The sequence below is a fragment of the Propithecus coquereli genome, unplaced genomic scaffold, assembly GCF_000956105.1.
Source record: "Propithecus coquereli isolate 6110/MARCELLA unplaced genomic scaffold, Pcoq_1.0 Scaffold12, whole genome shotgun sequence".
In the NCBI taxonomy this organism is placed as follows: domain Eukaryota; kingdom Metazoa; phylum Chordata; class Mammalia; order Primates; family Indriidae; genus Propithecus; species Propithecus coquereli.
In genome coordinates, this window is record NW_012136080.1 from 10,343,351 (window position 1) to 10,364,911 (window position 21,561).

At 37.5% G+C, this 21,561-nt stretch overlaps 1 protein-coding gene across 1 annotated transcript in view; it reads right to left on the reverse strand.

The window, feature by feature from the left end:
- Nucleotides 1–9,196: 9,196 nt before the first annotated feature.
- TOPBP1 (topoisomerase (DNA) II binding protein 1) overlaps nucleotides 9,197–21,561 on the reverse strand; it is an 83,388-nt gene continuing 71,023 nt past the window's right edge. Inside the window, exons 25-26 of the mRNA XM_012663361.1 lie at nucleotides 21,386–21,547; nucleotides 9,197–9,953 (exon numbers count right to left, since the gene is read on the reverse strand). Coding sequence (XP_012518815.1) covers nucleotides 9,810–9,953; nucleotides 21,386–21,547 — 306 coding nt within the window. The 3' untranslated portion in view covers nucleotides 9,197–9,809. The remainder of the gene's footprint in view (nucleotides 9,954–21,385; nucleotides 21,548–21,561) is intronic.

The following is a 21,561-nucleotide window of genomic DNA, read 5'->3' on the forward strand; positions in this document are numbered from 1 at the left end:
GTGTCTTCACCACATATTATTCCCACCGGCAATGACTGAGGATTCCAGTTTCTCTGACTTGTTTCAAACTCTTTGATTATAGTTTTCCTAGTGGGTGTGAAGTAGCATCTTATTGTGGCTTTGGTTTGCATTTTTTTTTGCGTGCTTAGTGGTCATTTGTATATCTTTGGAAAAATGTCTATGCAAATCTTTTGTCAAGTTTTAAATTGTGTTTTAGTATTAAATCGTGAGTTCTTCTGTATATTAGTCCCTTACCAGATGTGAATTGTAAATATTTTCTCCGTTTTTTTCCTTTTCTTAGTAGTGTCTTTTGAAGCACAAAATTGTCAATTTTGAGCAGGGCATCATGACTTTTGCCTGTAATTCCACCTACTAGTGAGGCTGTGAGACAGAAGGATGGCTTGAGAACAGGAGTTCCAGACCAGCCTGGGCAATAGAACAAGACCCTGTCTATAAAAAGTTTTTCATTTTTAAAAATTAGCCAGGTATAGTGGCGTGCATGTGTAGTCCCAGCTACTTGGGAGGCTGAGGCAGGAGGATTGCTTGAGCCCAGGAGTTCAAAGCTGTAGTGAGGCAGAGGTGGGAGGATCGCTTGAAGCCAGGAGTTCGAGATTACAGTGAGCTATGATTGTGCCACTGCACTCCAGCCTGGGTGACAACAAGACGCTGTTTTTTTAAAAAAAGAATTCAATTTTGATGAAGTCCAATTTATCTATTTTTGCTTTAGTTGCTTGTCCTGTGAATGTTGTATCTAAGAAACCATTGCCTAACCCAAGCTCACAAAGATGTATGCTTATTTTCTTCCAAGTTTTATAGTTTTAGCTCTTTCATTTAGGTCTTTAATCCATTTTGAGTTAATTTTTGTGTGTGTGAGTTAGGGGTCCAACTTCATTCTGCATGTGGATATCTACTTGCCCAGAACCATTTGTTAGAAAAGACTCCTCTGTAGTAATTACTCTTTATTTGGCACACTAAACATTTTACTTTTGTATCTCCCTCTATTAGAATGTGAAATTGGTTTGGGGTAGAATAGGTGGAGATGTCAGGAGGTTGGGAGTGTGGGGTCAGAATTGAGAGAGGTCAGACCATGGGTGTGGTGACTAAAAAAGGAATGCAGAGTTGGTCAGAATCTGTATGTAAGGATTAGAAATAAATTAATAGGAATAATCAGAGATCAGGAGGAGAACAAAGGAATGAGACTTTTTTTTTTTTTTTTTTTTTGAGACAGAGTCTCACTGTGTTGCCCGGGCTAGAGTGCCGTGGCGTCAGCCTAGCTCACAGCAACCTCAAACTGCTGGGCTCAAGCAATCCTCCTGCCTCAGCCTCCCGAGTAGCTGGGACTACAGGCATGTGCCACCATGCCCGGCTAATTTTTTTCTATATATTTTTAGTTGTCCAATTAATTTCTTTCTAGTTTTAGTAGAGACGGGGTCTCGCTCTTGCTCAGGCTGGTTTCGAACTCCTGAGCTCAAACACTCTGCCCGCCTCGGCCTCCCAGAGAGCTAGGATTACAGGCGTGAGCCACCGTGCCCGGCCGAGACTTTTTTTTTTAATAAGACAGAGTCTCGCTCTGTTGCCCAGGCTAGAGTACAGTGGCATCAGCTCCCTGCAACCTCAAACACCTGAGCTCAAGTGATCCTCCTGCCTCAGCCTCCTGAGTAGCTGGGACTACGGTTGCTCACCACCACGCCTGGCTAATTTTTCTACTTTTTGTAGAGATGGGGTCTTGCTCTTGCTCAGGCTGGTCTCAAACTCCTGAGCTCAAGGGATCCTCCCACCTTGGCCTCCCAGAGTGGTAGGATTATAGGCATGAGCCACCCCGCCTGGCCAGAAAGAGAATCTTACGAACAGGTATTATAGTATTGATAATTAGTTCTGAGACCAGATTTGTAGTGGTTTTTCATCACCGTCTACAATAAGTAGATATTAATGGGGCATGCAGAATGCAAGTAAATTATGAATTGCTTCTCGGCCTTGAAATAAAGAATATTATATGAAAGATATATTGAATAAGAAATAATTGCTTTAAATAATCATATTTGTATTATCTAAAATAAGAGGAATTGTGTCCACATCAGGGATTTAGGATATACATGAAAGTAATCATTAAGGTAGTTCAAGCGTTTTGGAATTGCAGCCCAAGTGGGAACTGGAATTCTAAATAGTAATTGAATGTAGTAACACAGAAGATGGAACTTAAGTTGTCAGCTTTAAAACAGTCTTTTCAATCCCTCAACTGAATTGTTCAAAGGTTCAGTCAAAGAATGCAGCAAGAAACCTCTGTAAAGATAAGATCCTTTTTCTTTGAATATGATGGAAAATAGTAAGTAAGTATGAGGGAAACAGCATTCACAGCCTGTCTTATTTGTGATTAGAGCAGATAGCTTTAGTATCAGGTGAGAAGTTGGGTTAACTACATAGGAGGTAGTCACTTTCTCACCAACAATGGCAGCAGATATAACGGCAGGAATGACTTAAATTTATTGCAGATATTTAGTGTGTGACACTCTATGTTTTCACTGACATTTTAGGAAACACGGTCTTCTATGACAAATTTTTATTTTTCTAGAGACCGGATAGCAATTTTTGACGGTTAAATATACCAAGTTAAAATCTTAGTATATTTTTTTTTACCTTTTCTTACCTTGCTATGGCATAGTTCCTAGTAATAATTTTCCGTGCCATCTCTTTTTACCTTTTATTCCAGAGAACTCAAATTTCAATTTTATATTTTTTTGGGGGGAGGCAAGATGTACAAAAATAAACTATTGATTGTTTTGACTGTTAGCATATGGAAATTTGAATCACTGCCTAAGGACAGAGACTTTGTGTCTCTTCCTTTTTAACTTCGGAGTTCAGATAATGTATCATTCTCTAAAAAATACTGCAGCTGAAGTTGTTATCGCATATAGAAGTCTGTTGGGGGAGGGAGAAGGGAACTGATGTCTCCCAAGATTAACCTTCACTTTTTAAAAATTACTGTACATGTGATTTTTTTTTTTTCCTGTTCATGCATTTGTGTTGCCCATGTACTCTTGACACATTTCAAAAAAATTGTTTGGGGAAAAAAAGTGAGGCAACTCTACAACATTACATCCATGGTTCTTAAACTGCATTTTGGAATAATTTAGGGATCTTTAAAAAAAAAATACTGATGCCTGATTCCCACCCCCAGACATTCTGGTTTAATTGGTATGGGGTGTGACCTGAACAGAGGGCTTGTTCTTTAAGTTCCACAGGTAATTCTAATGTACTACACAATGTACTCCCTCGTAGGGAGCTGGAAAACAATCACAGGGCTAGTTTAAGTATGTAGGAAATCCCTAAAATTGCATTCTTACCCCAAAAGGATTACCATATTTCTAAATTTTTGGATACTGTTAAATGAGGGGAAATGGCTACTGAAGTGGAGAAAAGACCCATAAACTAAAATACTAAATGCTTTTTTGTTGTTGGAGACATGGTCTCACTTTGTTGCCCAGGCTAGAGTGCAGTGGCGTCATCGTAGCTCACTGCAGCCTCAAACTCCTGGACTCCAGGGATCCTCCTGCCTAAGCCTCCTGAGTAACTAACTGGAACTGCAGGCTTGAGCCACCACACCCAGCTAATTTTTTCTATTTTTTGTGGAGATGGGGTCTCGCTGTTGCTCAGGCTTGGTGTCAAACTAACCCCTAACCTCAAGTGATCCTCCCGCCTCAACCTCCCAAAGTGCTAGGATTGCAAGCATAAGCCACCACACCTGGGCATATGTACACCTTTTCATACTTTTGTAATCAGTATAAGGACCACTTTTTATATTTCATCTTCATTTCTTATATAACTACCTCACCATCGATATGATTTCTATGGCCACTTGCTAACCTTCTCTAAGAATATTTTCATTCTGTTTGACTTGTCTCTTGACAATAAGTCTCTAACCATTCCAGAGTTTGCTCACTGTTAATCTGCCCTACATTACTCCTGGCTACTTTTAATTTGCCCTTCCATTATGTTCTCAGTTACAACACCTGGATTTTAATGGTTTCTGTAGAATTCTTCAGTTCTCCCTGGTGACTATGAATTGAACCATAATTAATTAACTTTACCAGAGATAACCTTTGGCAACTGCAGAATCCTACAGCTCATCTACTTAGGAATTCGAACCTCAGGTGCTTGGACTGCCTGCACTCTTGGTCTGTGGTTCAGTTTACTCACCACTTCCTGCCTTTTAAAGGTCATGTGGGTTGCACTTAAGCATCCTTTTTTAATGGGGTTTGGGCACCGACCGGAGTCCTCTTGGGCTTGTCTTTGGTTTTAACATGCTGAGACTATCGTGGCTTTATTCCTGAATTTCTCTGATTTTTACAGTTCAGATTTATGCCTTTAATCAGAATCTGAATTAAACCTGGAAGTCAGGGACTCCCAACCCCAGTGACACCATGGTAATGGGGGTGAAGAGCAGGTTGCAAGCTTCCATTATATTCCTTTGTTCTGCCCTGACATCCTCTTCTGTTTTTTAAACTTTAGCTCCAGCCTAGCAAGAGTGTTCAATCACTCACTGGAATCTTAAAAAATTGTTTATGTATTAATAGTTTTTAAGCTTAGGCCAGGCACTGTTCTAAACAGGTAACAAATGTCTCGTTTAAGCCTGAAAATCCCTTAAAGACAGGAAAATAGGTTCTGAGAGGTGAAATAGCTTTCTTGGGGTCACAGCTAGTAATGAAGGAGCCAGGATTGCAGCGCAGGTGTTTTGGCTCCAGCATGTTCTTAACCATGAGGCTTTGCTTCCACTTCTCCCTAGATTTAAGGCTAGCGGAGGAAAATGGGAAATGCTCCCTCGAATTTGACTCGAAAGTTCCTTTTTACCCTGTCGCCCTCGCAAGGTGACTGTGGATGCACAGAGCCTCACTTCAGGCTCCCCCTCAAAGCGGCAGAAAATTCTTAATGTTGAGGTGAGTTGTGCTGTCCTTTTTTTTTCATTGCTGGGGGTGGGATTTTATTTTTTGAAGACTGTTTTATGATGAAATTTTTCAAATAAAATAGTCATAGTATAATAAATGCCCTTGAGCCCCTAACCCAGCTTCAACAATTATCAGTTTGTGGCCACTCTTATTTTACCTGTGACACCCTCTCCGTTTCCTGGATTATTGTAAAGCTAATCCCAGACCTATTTCATCCATAAATATTACACCAATGGATAAAGACTCACCACCCAAAATGCCATTATCACACCTACGCAACATTTCTGTAGTATCAAATATCCTGTTGATGTTAACATTTCTTATTTCTCATGGTGCTTTACAGTTGTTTTTTTTGAAAAAGAATCCAGATAAGGATGACCCATTGCTTTTAGTTTTCTAAGTCTCCCTTAATTCCCCCATTTCTTCTTTTTTAACCATTCTAGTTATTGAGGAAACCTGGTCACTTGGCTTGTAGAGTTTTTCCACACTGTATTGCCTTTCTACATTTCCTATAAATGAGCAGAGTGCCAGTTATAACGCTAGATTGAGCTGGAATTCATTGGTATGGGTGCACTTAACAGAGATTCTGGATTTAAAGGATTAGCCCATTAAGGCTCTTAACAGCTTACTTGGTTGGTTGACTGAAACTTGGACTCCATGGTGGCCTATGTTTAATGAAGTTGAGATGCCAGAGGTGGAAGAAGGATTAGGCTTAGGAAGATGGGAATGTTGGAGTGGATTTATCATGTGCAACCTGTGCATCCCAGTCTCCCAAACTACAGTCTCTGACGAGGTCCGCAACACACCACTTAATTAAGACATTGAGAAGCATGTTAGCGAGGGGAGCACCCCCATCCTTGAAATCTCTGTGGCTGCTCTCCCGAGGGCAGGCACGAATGTGCTGTTGAGATGAGCTCCCTGATCTCAGTGAGGACTGTGGGATCTGAGTAGCAGAAGCCAAGTGCAACACTTACCTGGTTCCATTATCAACAGACTGTGTTGTCAATACATGGCACTGTTGAGACAGCGGAAAGCTAGAGCAGGAGGAAGGGACTTCGCTTCCTGGTGTGCTGTTTTCCATAGTGGTCGGTGGACTGGCACGGGGTAGAGCCTGGAAGTGTTCTCTGTGTGGCTCTTGTGGTTCCGCAGCAGCCCACACCCTCCTGCAAGCTTCTCCCCACTACGCACTGCTTCCCGTGGTCAGCTGAGGCCCAGTGTCCCTGGCAGGTTTTCCTGCCACCTAGTGGCAGGAGTCCAGGTCAGTTGAGGCCTTTAGCCTCCAGCAGGTTTCTTCACCATTTTCTGAAGAGTGACTGTCTTGGGGAGAGGATGGTGTCCTCTTCTAAGTGACCAAGTTCCTTCTCTCTTCCCTGTCCTGTGTTAGGGTAGTAGTTGCTTTCTACAGTTGCTACTTTTATACTCTTTTTTATTCCTTTTAGTAGTTTTTACTAATTAACAGTTCTTTAAAGTTTCAAGTGTGGTTTTGTGTCCTGACTCAATGTTGACTGATTCTACATAGATCTGGAGGCTTGATCAAATATGAGTCTAATTAACAAGAGTAGGGACAAGAATACTTCATAGATGGTGTTCTCTGCTTCCTATCGGATCACATCAGAGCCACATATCTGGTTGTCTTAAGTAATCAATGAGTTTACATGTTGTCCGCTTGATCTGTCATTCTAAAATTCCCTATTTGCCTTTTATGTAATGGTTTTTGCAGTTACGGATGATCACTGCCTAGATCTGTGATCTCATTAGGAGCTGTAAATGGTGTGCTGCTATCGTTTATTACCTGGAATTATTCTATATAGAGAGCTTTTTCCATAACTATCAGGTTATACTGAAATGCATGCAGTTCATATTGATGTGGCAGGATAATTGCTCGATTCTCTTGTTTATCAGGGTATTTTTGTTGTTGTTGTTAAGAGATGAGCAGTTGAGAGGTGAAGTCTCGCTCTGTTGCGCAGTCTGACGTGCAGCAGCCACTACTGTAACTATTGCAGCCTCAAACTGAACTCCTAAGCTCAAGCGATCCTCCCGCCTCAGCCTCTTCAGTAGCTGGGACTACAGGTTCGAGCCACCACGCCTGGCTCATTTATCAGTTTCTATTGCTTTTTAAATTTTCTTTAACATTCTTTTATGGCTTGAAAAGAGCTTACGTTAAATATCTGTACCATGGTTCCTACCCTTCCCATAAATACCTCACAAATTTAAAACACTTGATAATTTTCATTGCAGATTCCCAAATGTTAAGCATTAAGTGGCTCTGCCTAATGGCTAGTACTACTCATAGGGTGGTAGAAAAACAAAGAGCTGGGTGCCTTGCTTGTTGACAGATCTAGATTTAAAAATATTTTTAGGGATATGGAGCAGGGAGCAGTTAACTATGGCCCAGTACCTATTTCTGTACGGCCTCAAGCTAAGAATGGTTTTTACATTTTTAAAAGGTTGGTGGTAAAATGTCACAAAGCTTAAAATGTTTATTATCTGCCCTTTTATAGAAAGTTTGCCATCCCCTGATATAAAGCAACCTATGTATTAAAGCACCTCTTGGAGAGAGGTGTATCTGTGAAATAACAGGTTTAGATTAGAGCAGTGGGGTTTGTGACTTTTGGGTGGGAAGTCATAGATCTAAATTCTAGAATTATGAGCTCTACCCTAAAAATGCTCGTGTACAAAATTGTGCCTATGTCCATTCACAGGCATCCTGGGCCCCAGGCTAAAAACCTTTGCCCTGTAGTATTGTTATTGGTCTGCTTGGGCTACCATAACAGAACACCAAGGCTGGGGGGCTTAAACAACAGAAATTTATTTTGTCACAGTTCTGGAGGTTGGAAATCCAAAATCAAGGAGCCAGCAGGGTTGGTATCTGGTGAGGCTTTTCTTCCTGGCATGTAGACAGACAGCCACCTTCTCACTGTTCCTCACAGGACTTTCCTCTGGGCATGCACACTCCTGGTGTCTCTTCCTCTCCTGTTGGGTTAAGGCCCCGTTCTTATGACCTCATGTAACCTTAATTACCACCTTAAAGGCTCTCTCTGCAGATGGTCATGTTGGGGTTTAAGTTTTAACCTATTAATTTGGGGAGACACAACTCGGTCCATAACAATGTAAATACTAAATCTAAGTATAACGGAGTACTATATCTACATTAAGGATCCCCTTTTTCTTCAAGCTCTGAGAGATCGAGGGTTCTAGGCATTTGCTGCTGAATCCCAGGCACTACCTTATAGGCTCCGGAGTCCTATAGAGTCAATGAATGTTGGTGAAATCAGACTAATGCACAAGAAAATTCGTGGAGGGATATGTGGTGCTAATTTAAGTGTCACAGATTAAAATAGTGTAGCAATTCTGAGGAGAAACTCAAAATCAGAATAATCAAAGGAAGCCCCCCCCACACACACACTTTAAAGGAGAGAATGACCTATGCTTGGAATTATTTGTGCAAGAGGATATTCTTGCTGGCCTTAGGACATTTACAGACTGTGAGCCAAAGCCAAAGTTTAAGTGGTTTATGTAGGGTATGGGAAGATAGATGCTGGAGAGTTGGGGAGGAGACTGAGATCGGGAGCCTTGGAATTGTAAACCATGTGTCTAAGACCTGAACTGGAAAATAGTTCAGAATTTTGGCAGAAAAGAAAATGGTAGATAAGGTAATTTTATCTGGGATAGAAAGAAACAGGATCATAAAATTTATCAATTCTCAAAGAATTTTAAGTGGTAAAATTTAGGGAAACATTGCATATCTACGGAATGATTCAGCTAACATAAAACAGTTATGATAAAACCAGGTGGTTTTTGTTTGGGGGAAGGGTGAGCGGGCAGTGTTTACATGATAATGCTACCGATTTCTCTGTGTATAATTTGTATTGTCCTAAACTGTGAACTGTCTCAAAACTGAAAACTTCCAAGTGCCAGTTCTCTTGAGGGGCAGGGACAACCTCTACTCCATTTTGAAGAACATCTGATAAAAACTTAAAAGGTTTCATGTCCAAGGTGAGCACTCTCTCTTTTTCACTGTTTTGAGTTTGCCTTTCAAATAATCATTAGGAAATAAACAGTTTACATCAAAATTACAGTCCTAACAGATTCTGGTTGTCCCTCAAAATGAGATGAGCTGCTTTTATAGTTAGAGGATTATGGTAATACACACAGTATCTGGTGTTTAGGGTTAGCATAATAAAGGCTAATACAACTAAAATGCTTTTTTGGCCCACTAAAAGTATTTTTTTACCTAACCTCTATAATTCTAATAATAAAAAATTTATCCGAACACATTTTAATACTAATTTCAGTCACAACTTTTATTCTTTATTGTCATATTTTCCAAGTTTTGGCACCCAAACTTGGCAAACATCATGGAGATTTGTACAAACATACATATACATATATACATACATGTTTAAGTTTAAAGCCCCAGCTTCCTCATTACACCCTGTGCTCAGGCTCCTGTTAAAAAGAGGTAAAATGGCGAGAAGATAAAAATCAGGGAAAACATAAATAAATCCCAATTGATAACTCTTATCATGAATTAAGGCTGACATTTTAAAGCAACATCCATCACCTTGCTAAAACTTCCAAGCTATAGCCTCAGATATTTACAACAACAAAAAAAAGACAAAAATATCCCCTTATACATTTACTGGCATTTAACAACAAGCTAGTTGTACTGTTTTGTTATTTCAGTAACTTTTTATTAATATTTCAGTGATTAAAATTTCAGGTGTTCAAAACTCAAGTGGGGGCATCATTACACTCTGAAGCAAAATTCTTCAGGAACTCATCTTTAAACTACTACCCGAATCCACCACAGTAACATTCAGGCTTTTCTAAAAAACTTAATGTTTAGTAACTAAAGAGTAGATACAATCAGTGTACCCTAGGTCGTTTGATCTTATTTTTCTCTGTAGGAGCTTTCCTCTTTTGTGATAATCCGGCCTCAGGTTCCTTATCGTTCTGAAGAAATGCAACAGCTTCTGGTAGACAGTAATTTTCTACTTGAGGAGGGGTTTCCTATAAAATGAAAAATGAACATTTTTTTTTTCCACATTTCAAACTCTTAAATGATCTGGTAATAGATTCCTTTACTCTGCTTTTTGACAAACTTAAAGGAAAGTGCACATTCATTCCTAGGTTCTTGCAAAGAAAACTTCTGTCTTTCGGGGTATGCTAATTAGCATTCACATTTAGTGGATGAACCCCGTGGGACAAAGTCTCCCCTTTTATCAGAAAAATTAGTGTATAGCTCAGAGTGGGGCCAGCTCAGCTCTTAATGATTTCATTTGTAAAATATGGATTAAATATGGAATATGGAATGGGAACATATGGTTAATAACTCATTTCGGTGTAAGATACTATGCTTAGTGTAATTTTTAAAAATCTTTTTTACTTTTTACTATAAACATATGATATGGGTGCTTTTAACCCTCATTTTACAGACAGGTCAGTAAAACCACCAATGTCACATAACTAAAGCCAAAATTCATACTCTTCTCTGCCTGACTCCAAAACACTTGCATTTTTCTCCCTCAAAACCATTTTCCAACATGGAAGAAAAGGATCTTTTCCTCCTTATAAGTATAATGCAACTTAATTTTCTGGCAGCCTGGCACACTGGATAACCTGAAAATGAATCACCATAAAATACTAAGTACCTTCTGATTTAGTTCTTCCAGAGAAAACTATAAATTCTGACAAAAATATATTAAAAGCAACTACCATAAGACCCTGGAGAATAAACAAATCAAGCAAACATTAGAGGCGAGTCAACATTAGGAAGAGAAGGGTGAGTTGCCCCATTTCATCTGTTTACGGCTTTTGGTCAGAGAAGAGGTCCCAGTCTGTGTGTGTGTGGGTTGGCTAAAACTAACAGAGAAAACCTGCAGTCTCAAAGACTTGAAGAACCAGAGAAGGATGGCAACTGCAGCCACTGGAAAATGAGGTAGGAAGTCTTAGAAAGGTTGTGGGATGGGGGAACCCCAAACCTAGTGTCTGATCTCTGCCCAAATCTTTGCTTGACCCCTGAAGGGACTAACACTAAGGCTAAAGAAACTGAGATTTGAGCTGCCACTCACTGCAGAAGGTCAAATAAACTGGCTGCTAAACAAATAAAACAGAATCTAGAGTTTCTACAAGTTATGTCCAGAATACATCCAAAATTACTGCACATAGGAAGCAGAACATGACTGTTTCTCAAAAAAGAAAAAAACAATCAGAATCACTCCAAATACAATGAAATACTTAGGTATAAACTTGACAAAACATATGTAGGATCTACATACTGAAAATTACAAAATGCTCATGAAAAATCAAAGAAGACCTAAATTAACAGATATGCCATGGTTCATGGATTGGAAGACAACATGCTAAAGATATCAATTTAAACTGATCTGTAAGTTGAATGCAATTCCTATGAAAATCCCAGTAAGGGTTTTTTATACACATAAACAAGCTTATTTTTAAATTTACATATTTATATATTTATAATTATATATTTTTAAATTTATATTAAAAGCAATAAAAAAGGGGTAAAGGCCCCTAATATAGCTAATACAATCTTGAAAAAGAGGAATAAAGTGGATGGACTCATTACCTGATACTAGGGCTTGCTCTATATAGCTTAAGTAATCAAGCCAGGGTAGTACTGCAGAGGAAAAGACGTGTGGATCAATGCAACTGAATAGGAAAACCCATAAATAGACTCGCAAATAAATAAGGCCAACTGAATTTCGATAAAGCAATTCAACGGAGAAAAGTTCTTTGAACAAATGATGCTGGAGCAGCTGGATATTTTTTAGAGAAAAAACCCAAGAAACAGAAAAAACCTTTGACCTAAACCTCGCATTTAATATAACAATTAGCTCAAAATGGATCACAGACATAAAACTGTAAGACTTTCGGGGGAAAAAAAAAAACCTTCAAGACCTAGCATTAGGCAAAGACTTCACACCAAAGAGCGCAATCTATAAAAGGAAACACCATTAAATCTGACCTCACCAAAATGCAAAGGTTGGCCCAGCGCAGTGGCTCACACCTGTAATCCAGCACTTGGAAGGCTGAGATAGATAGGAGGACTGCTCGATACAGAAGTTCCAGACCAGCCTGGGCAACATAATGAGACCTCGTCTCAAAAAAGAAAAAAAAAAAGTACAACTTTTTCTCTGCAAAAGACCGTGTTAAGACAATAAAGTTAAAAGGATAAAGAGACAAACTACAGACTGGGAGAAAATATTTGCAAAGTACATATGCAACAATGGACTATTATCTAAAACTCTCAAGGCTTGACAGTAAAAATCAATTCAATTAGAAAACAGGCAAAACACATGAACAGACATTGCAATGAAGAGGATAAAAACACAGCAAATAAGCACACCAAAAGATGTTCAACTTCGTTAGCCATCAGGGAAGTGAAAATTAGAAGTACAATGACATAGCAAGAAATACCTACTAAAATAGCTAAAATAAAAAGTACAACACTAAATTTTGATGAGGATACAGAAAAACTAGATCACGCATACATTGCTGGTGGAGAAAATGATATGGCCACTCTGAAACACACTCTTGGGCATTTATTCCCAGTGAAATGAACTTATATTCACATAAAAACCTGTACACAAATATTCACAGCAGCTTTGTCATAATAGCTCAAAACTGCAAACAACGCAGATGTCGTTCAACAGGTTAATGGCTAAACAAATTGTGGTACAACTCAAACATGGAATACAACTCAGCAATAAACAGCAACAAAACTGTTGACACAAGCAGCAACCTGGATGAATTTCAAAGAAATTTTGCTGAATGGAAAAAAAGCCAATCCCAAAAGGTTACACAATGTATAGAGTCCATCTATGTAACATTTCTAGAATGACACAAAGAAATGGACAACAGATCAGTGGCTGCCAGGGGTGATGTGACAGCTGGGAGAGGGGGGGTGACAGAAGGAAGATGGCTATGGCTCAGAAAGGGCAACGTGGAGCCAGGTGTGGTGGTATGTGGCCACAATCCCAGCTACTTTCAGGAGGCTGAGGTGGGAGGATCACTTGAGCCCAGGGGTTTGAGGCTGCAGTGTGCTACCACTGCTCCTGTGAATAGCCACTGCACTCCAGCCTGGGCAACGTAGTATGACCCTCCCCCCATCTCAAAAAAAAAAAAAAGGGCGACATGAGGGATCTTTGCGGTGACAGACTATTCAGTATCTTGATTGTGGTGGTAGATATACAAACCTATGCATGATAAAACTGCATAGAACTAAATGTGTGTGTACACACACATGCACAGCACAAGTAAAACTGGGGAAATCTGAATAAGCTTGGTGGACTATATCAATGACAATGTCCTAGTTGTGATATTACACTATAGTTCTACAAGATGCTAACATTGGGGAAACTGGGTAAAGTGTACACGGGATCTCTATTATTTCTTACAACTGCATATAAAACTATAATAATCTCAAAAAGTTAAAAAAAATCAAGAGACCAACCTGCTCATGACCCAGATGTTGGAAATAATAGGCAATGATTTAAAAGCAGCTATTATAACTGTGCACAGTGATGTAAAGGAAAATATGCTTGGAATGAGTAAAAAAAAGAATCTTGGCCAAAAATAGAAAAAAGAATCCAAATGTAATTCTAGATATAAAAAAATATCTAAACCCAAAAATCTCACTGGATAGGCTTCAAAGCAGAATGAAGATAACAGGGAAAATATCAGTGAAGTTAGAGGCAGATAAATAAATAGGAATCAACAATCAAAAGAACACACACAAAAAAAAAGATTGCAAAAAGGTGAACACAGCCTTAGGGACCTGTGGGACAATATCTGATAGGTCTAAAATGAGTACCTGAGTTCCCAGACAAAAAGGAAAGAACAGAGCAGAAAAATTATTGAAGGAATAATGGCCAAAATGTCCCAAACCTGGTGAAAGGCATAAGTTTTCAGATTCAAGAAGCTCTGCAGACACCAAGCAGCATTAATATAAAGAAAACCACACCTGGAAATATCAAACGGTTGACAACCAAAGACGAAGAGAAAATCCTGAGCATAGCCAGGAAAAACTGCCACAAGGCATACACGAGAGCAACTAAAATTGTCACTGACTTCTCAACAGAGCAATGGAGGACAGCAAGAGAGTGAAATCTTTAAAGTAACAGAAGAAAAAAAAAAAAAACTATCAATCCAAAATTCTATATAACCTGCAAAAAAAAAATCCTTTAAGAATGAAGGTGAAACAGACATTTTCATATACAACTAGAATTGAAGGAAAATGACACCAGATGGAAAACTCAGATCTTCCAGAAGAAATACCACTCAAAATGTATGTGTCAGAGTAATTTTAAAAGACTACTTTTTTCTTTTAATCTCCTCAACATACATAGGACTGTTTAAAGCAAAACCTATTTAAAATACTGTACTGTGGGGCTATAACATGTATGGGGGTATATGTGTACATATGCATAAATGACAACTATAGCATAAAGCAGAGGCCAGCAAACTTTTTTGTAAAGGTCCAGACAGGAAATATTGTAGGCTTTGTGGAGTACTCTCCCATTGTAGTGCAAAAGCAGCCATAGAGAATACATGAATGAATGAGTACGCTGTGTTCCAGTGAAACTTTACTTACAAAATAGGCAGCAGGCCTGTGGGCTATTGTTTACTGACCCTTGGTATAAAGCATAGGGGAAACGAACGAACCTACTCAGATGCAAGAGTTCTACATTTCATGCAAAGTAATACAATATTAACTCTGGATAGACTGTGAAAAATCAAGGACACACATTGTAATCTGTATACAAGCACACCCCCTTCCCCCAAAAAGTAAACACACGTTTTTGCTTTAAAAGGCTAATGGATAAATGGAATTCTAAAAATATTAATACGAAAAGCCAAGAAAGGAAGAACAAGATACATGTCATGACAATTAAAAGAACAATACATGAAAATGACACTCATCATAACTGGATAAACAACTAGTAACAGATTTGAAATAGAGTAAAAGCTGACAAAATTAAAGAGCAAAATAAATAATCCACAATCATGGCTGGATAATTTTAATGCCCCTCTCTCAGTAACTGATAGAACTAAACAAACAAAAACACAAAATAGACACAGAAAACCTGATCAGCATTACCCCATATTAAACTATTTGATATGCACAGAACACAACACCCAATAATTGCAGAATATAAATTCTTTCACATATACATGATACATTCATCAAGATAGACTAAGCTGGTCCATAAATCAAGTCTAACTTTGAAATACAAATAATTAAAATCATACCAAGTATGCTGTGATTACAGTGGAGTTCAGAGAAATCCAAAATTAAAAACACAGAAAATCCTCTTATATTTGGGAATTAATAGATTCCTAAATAAGCCACTTATAAATGAACACAAACTGCCAATATCAGAAATAAATGTAGGGTTTATCACTATAGTAAAAGTGTAATAAAGGGTAACAGAATATTATGAAGAACTTTATACCAACAAATTTGACAACTAAGATGAAATGGATATATTATTTGAAAAATACAAGTTATCAAATCTGACACATGAAACAGAAAGTATGAATAGCTCCATATCTAGGAAAGAAAATGTATTATTAAAAAAAAACACCCTATAAAGAAAACTCCAGAGGAAGTTTTACACTCGAGGAAGAAATAACCATCTGACAGAAACTCTTCTGAAAAACCAAGCACTTCCCAACTTGTTTTATGATGCGTAAAACCCAATACCAAAATGACAAAAACATTACAAAAAATGAAAATTATATACCAACATCCCCCAAAAGATTTTAAAAATTCTTAATTGTATCTAGCAATATATAAAAAGATTGATATGGCATAAGCAAGTGGAACTGATGCCATGAATTCAATGTTAAACTTAACATTTGAAAATTAAAGCAACATACTAAAGAAGAAAAGTCATACAATAATTTAAACAGCAGTGGAAAACACATTTGATAAAGGTCAACCCCAATTAACGATAGAAAAGAAATCTCATCAAACTAGGAATAAAGGGGAGCTTCACAAATCTGGAAAAGAAACTTATGAAAAACCCATAGCTGACATCATATTTAATGGTGAAAAAATGAACACTTTCCACCAAAGATTGGGTTCCTTGTGTTTTCCCCTATCTCACCACTTCTACTCAGCAGCATACTTGAGGTCCTAGCCATATATGACAAGAACAAGAAATAATAGGCACAAGGAAGTGGGAAAAAATGTAAAACTCTCTCTTTGCAGATAAAATGACTGCTTACGTAGGAACACCTATGGTACTAATTGTACTAAGTGAATTTTACCAAGGTCACAGGTTATAATAAGACTAATACACCAAAAATATACTTTTATAGATTGGCAGCAACTGGTAGAAAAATGAAAATTTACGAATCTCCATTTATAATAACATCATAAAATAGGAATAAACTTAACAGAAGTTAAGGTCTCTACATACAAGGTCTCTATACTGAAAACTATAAAACATTGCTGAAAGAAATTAAAGAAGACCTAAATAGAGATATTCTATGTTCACGGAATGGACTGCTCAATGTTGCTCATTGTCCCTAAATTGATCTGTAGAGTCAATGTAATCCCAATCTTAGTCAAATCTAGGCTTTTTTTTTTTTTTTTAGAAACTAACAAGCTGATACTAATATATATGGAAATGCAAAGGACATAGAATACCCAAATAATCCTGAAACAGAAAACTAAAACTGTTCTTAACACTAACTTCAAAAGTTACTACACAGCTACCATATTCAATACAGAGTAGGTTCATTCTCTTGGCCAGAGCAGCAGCAGCAGCAACAACAAAAAAAAAAAAAAAGGAGGAGGAAAGGTATTATCCAAAAATCAACAAGTAGATAATGGAACAGAACATGGAGTCCAGAAATAGACCCACAAAAATATGATCATTTGATATTTTTTATAAAGGTGCTAAAGCCTTTAGGGAAAAGTAAAGTCTGTTCAACAAATAGTGCTGGAACAGCTGGATATCTACGTGGAAAAACCCTAACCACTACCTCACAGCATAAATAAAAATTAATTTGAAATGGATCATAAACCTAAATATAAAAGCTAAAACTGAAATACTTTTGGAAAACTATTTAGAGATTATCTTGGTACCTTAGGGAAAACAAAGGTTTCTCTAGGTGAGATACAAAAAAACCACCATGAAAGAAAAAGTGCTCAATATTATTAGTCATCAGCAAAATACAAATTAAAAATCACAATGTGATCCCACTGTAAACCTACAAAATGGCTAAAAATCAAATGACTAGCAACACAAAATGTTGGCAAGGATATGGAACAAATGGAACTCTGGTACAGGTTGAGTGTCCCTTACCTGAAATGCTTGGAACCAGCAGTGTTTGAGACTTAGGGTTTTTTCATATTTGAGGATATTTCCATTATGTTTACTCATTGAGCATCCCAAATCCAGAAATCTGAGATGCTCCAGTGAGCATTTCCTTTGAGCATCATGCTGGCACTCAAAAAGTTTTGGATTCTGGAGCATTTCAAACTTTTGCATATGGGATGCTCAACCTGTACGTTGTTGGTCGGAGTGTAAAATGGTAACAATCCCTTTGGGAAAAGGCCTAGCAGTTTTGTAAAAACCTAAATATACATTTATTCTATAACACAGCAATTGTACTCCTAGATATATACCCAAAAGAAATGAAAATGTCCATTAAAACACCTGTATGTTTTTAGCAGCTTTATTCATAATAACCAAAATAGAAAACAGCCCAGGGGTCTATCAATAGGAAAATGAATAAACTGTGGTATACTCAGAGGAATACTACTCAGCAAAAAATAGATGAACTGCTGATATACACTATGACCTAGATGAATCTCAAAACATCATGTTGAGTGAAAGCCTTAAATAAAGTAGTACATACTGTATGATACCATTTGTATGACGTTCTGGAACAGGCAAAACTACTATACAGTGGGGGAAATAATCAGAACGGTGGTTAACAATGGAGCTAGGGTAAGGATTTATTGAGAAGGGACACAAGGAAACTTCCTGGGATAATGATCAGGGTCTTTACTGGATAAGGTTTAGATTGTACAGGTGTATGCTTTTATCAGAATTCAAGGAACTGTACAGTTAATATCTACCAGTTTCACCATATTAATGTATTAGCTTTATACTAAAATGTTAATTGTATAAATAAATGTTAATGGTAGATCTCGGAGGTAGGTATATTGTTTACTGTAAAATTCATTCAGTTTTTCTTAATAAAGTGCTGCAAAAAAAAGATTTTAAAAAGAACCAAGTTTTAGAATGAAAAACACACTGAATTAAATTTAAAAGTAATACAAGTTCTTTATAGAGAACTTACAATATGCATAAAAGTATTTTGAGGAAGTAGGTAAAAAACATTAACAATCTCATCAGAGGCAACCACTATTGGTATGGTGGCACATTTCCTTCTAGTCAAGTTTTTTTGGTTTGTTTTTAAGCATTCTTTATTTTTCTACACAATTTATTGTGATGTTACCAACATCAAGTAAAATACTCATTTTCATCATTTGCTTCTGTTCATCTGTTTTCTTGAACAAAACTTGAGGTGAAGATGTATTTTTTAAAAACCACAGCTAAAGGACATTCATCTGCAGCTATCCATACGCTCATTACATGCAGTGGTGGTCCCAGTTTTCTCACAGCTGTCTTTTGTTTTTCTTTCTTGAGAAGAGGTCTCACTCTGTTGCCCTGGCTAGAGTGCAGTGGCATCATCATAGCTCACTGCAACCTCAAATTCCTCAGGTTATCTTCTTGCCTCAGCCTCCCAAGTAGCTGGAACTCCAGGTGAGTACCACCAGGCCAGGCTAATTTTTCTATTTTTAATAGAGACAGGGTCTCACTCTTGGTCAGGTTGGTCTCAAACTCCTGGCCTCAAGCGATCCTCCCACCTCAGCCTCCCAGAGTGCTAGGATTGTAGGCGTGAGCCACCACGCCCAGCCCACAGCTATCTTTTAAGACAAACATTTGTCACAGTGACCTTCATATACCTTCAAAACTCATAGGCTTTGCTGTACCTCCCTCGAAGAGCCCAGCGACTGGCCTGCAGGCTCTTGTACCCTGCCAGCATGACTGATGGTTTCTCTTGTACCTTACTCCATCAGTGGCTGCAGAGGAAAGCCATTTTTTTCTTTACAGAGTTAAGATCATACTGTTTATAAAATCACGGGGTTTTTTGATGTTGTTTAAGATATTTTCCCATGCCTTTAAAAAATCTTCATAAACACAATTTTTAATGGTTACATAGTATTTCTTTACACGGATGTGCCCCTATACTATTGGTTATTTAGGTTGTTTTTCACTTTTCTAACTAAACTATTTTGAGAACATAGATTTTGCTTCACATTTCAGATAATTTCTATTAGGGGAAACTAAATGTCAACTGTTAGTACCCCAACTTCCCTAACCCACAGTTCTTGATATTGATCTCTGTTCAGTTGGCTTAGGATTTATCAAATAATTTTTTCAGGAAGATATGTAATGGTATATTTGAGTCCTTATCTATTTATTTTTCTTTACATATGAAAGTTTGGCTAAATATGAAATTCATGGGTGGCAAACTTTCCCCTCAATCATATAGGTGCTATTGCCAGTCTCTAGGTACTTAGAGCTGCAGGGAAGAAAAGACAGGTTTGGGTGTTTTTGTTTTTTGACGTATGTTCTTTTTCTGGCTTAGATGTTTGTGGGATTTTTGTACGAATTTTTCTTTCTTTATCCTTGTAATCTAAAAGCATGTCTAGGATATTTAGGTGTGTGGGCGGGGGGTCTCTTCACTGAGTTGACTGGAGGCCAGTAAACCCTTTTAATCTATATATAAATGCTGATAAGCTAGATCAGAAAAGATTTCTTCGATCTTATATCTCATTATTTTGTTTGTTTCAATGATTCTCATTTGTTCTCTGAAACATCTGTACTGTTAGGTTGGATTGCTAGTCTTTCTTCATTTAATAATAAGTATTTATTGAATACTTAATACATATGCTGGGCAATGTGCTAGGTCCTCAGAATAGTGAAAGAAATAATCAGTATAAAATAATGGTTAAAAGCATGGGATCTGGAATCAAAATGTCTATGCCTTAGGTGACTAACTTTGGACAAACGGTTTAATTTGTCTAGCCCAATTTTCCTCTTCTGTAAAAATAGGAATAATAATAATAATAAAATACTTTAATGGGTCATTAGAAGATTAAAACAACTCGTGCTCAGTGCTTGGCAAATGGATACTCAATAAACATTAGATATTGTTATATATGGAACTAACATTTGGAAGTTCTTCTACCTCTTTTGTCTTTGCATCTCTTCATTCTTTTCCATTATATTTTGGTTTCTCAAATATGTCTTATATATTATTGATTTAGGTTTCTTTTTGCAATGTCAATTTTGCAAACCCCATTGCTTTAAGTATTCATTGAGAGTTCATATAAAAATGAAATGAGAATTCACATACAAACAGTACAGTTAGGTGATCAATAAATATTGGTTCTTGTCTAGAATGATCAGGAATTCCTGAAAGGGATGGACATGGTAGGGTTCTCCATGTTCCCCTCACCCCTGCATTTTTTCCCACTGGGTAAATTTTTAAGACCTCACATCTCTATCAATTGAGCTTTTTAATAAGTTATTTAGGTGCTCAAGGAGAGCTATTACTGAGTTACTACTTCCTAATCAGTATGCCCACTGTTTTATGATAAAGGCTTCACATTTATGTTTTAGGCATTCTTTCCACTAAACCCTGAGCAACCCCCAAACAAAGTGATAAGGTAGGCTGAGTTTTGGCTTCCCCTTATTTCTATACCATCTGTTAGAAATTCTTTGTAGTAAGACATTTATGATTACATGTCATGCTTTGCTGACTCCTGGTGGCCTTTCAGGCACTCTGGTGTCAGGAAGATTTTTCCTTGCCCATCTAAATCACACAATTCTGAATATGAGCATAGTAAACCCTCCACATAACAAATACTTAAATTTACCACAGCGTCTAACATAGGTATTTACTGTATATCAATGCAAAAGGTAAAGAAAACTAGAGAAGTACCTTTGGATAAATGTTTCTCATTGGCCTCCTGGAATCAATTTCTGCTTTCTTTATATTCTAATATTTTAAAGAGGGCACATCTTTTTTTTTTTTTTTACTGTTGATAAAATGGCTGGAAATAAAGGGCACTTTTAAAGCTTTTAGAGGTACCTAGATTTTTATACCCTTCTCAAAATATTTGACTTCCAAGCTAAATGTTCATATATGTGTTCATTATTATTTTTAAAAAACAGAATGAACTGAAAGGGACTGAATAGAGGAGAGTAATAAATAGGAGACTAACATTCTACTAAAAACAAGCTGAGGTTCGATGTGTAGTTACTTATCTATGCATCTAAGCATACCTCTGCTAATGAGGAGGTCAAGGATAGAATCTTACAAACCTGCACGAGATAATCAGCAATGTATTCTGTTTTCAAGCAGTACACATTCTGGGCAGCGGCTTCTGCTATATTAACTCCTGAGTCATCTGGTTTCAGCTTATTAAAGTCAGAAAAAAGATGTGTGGCTTCTTTGAATAAAGGTACAGAATGCCCAGGTAGCACCTAATGAAAAAACA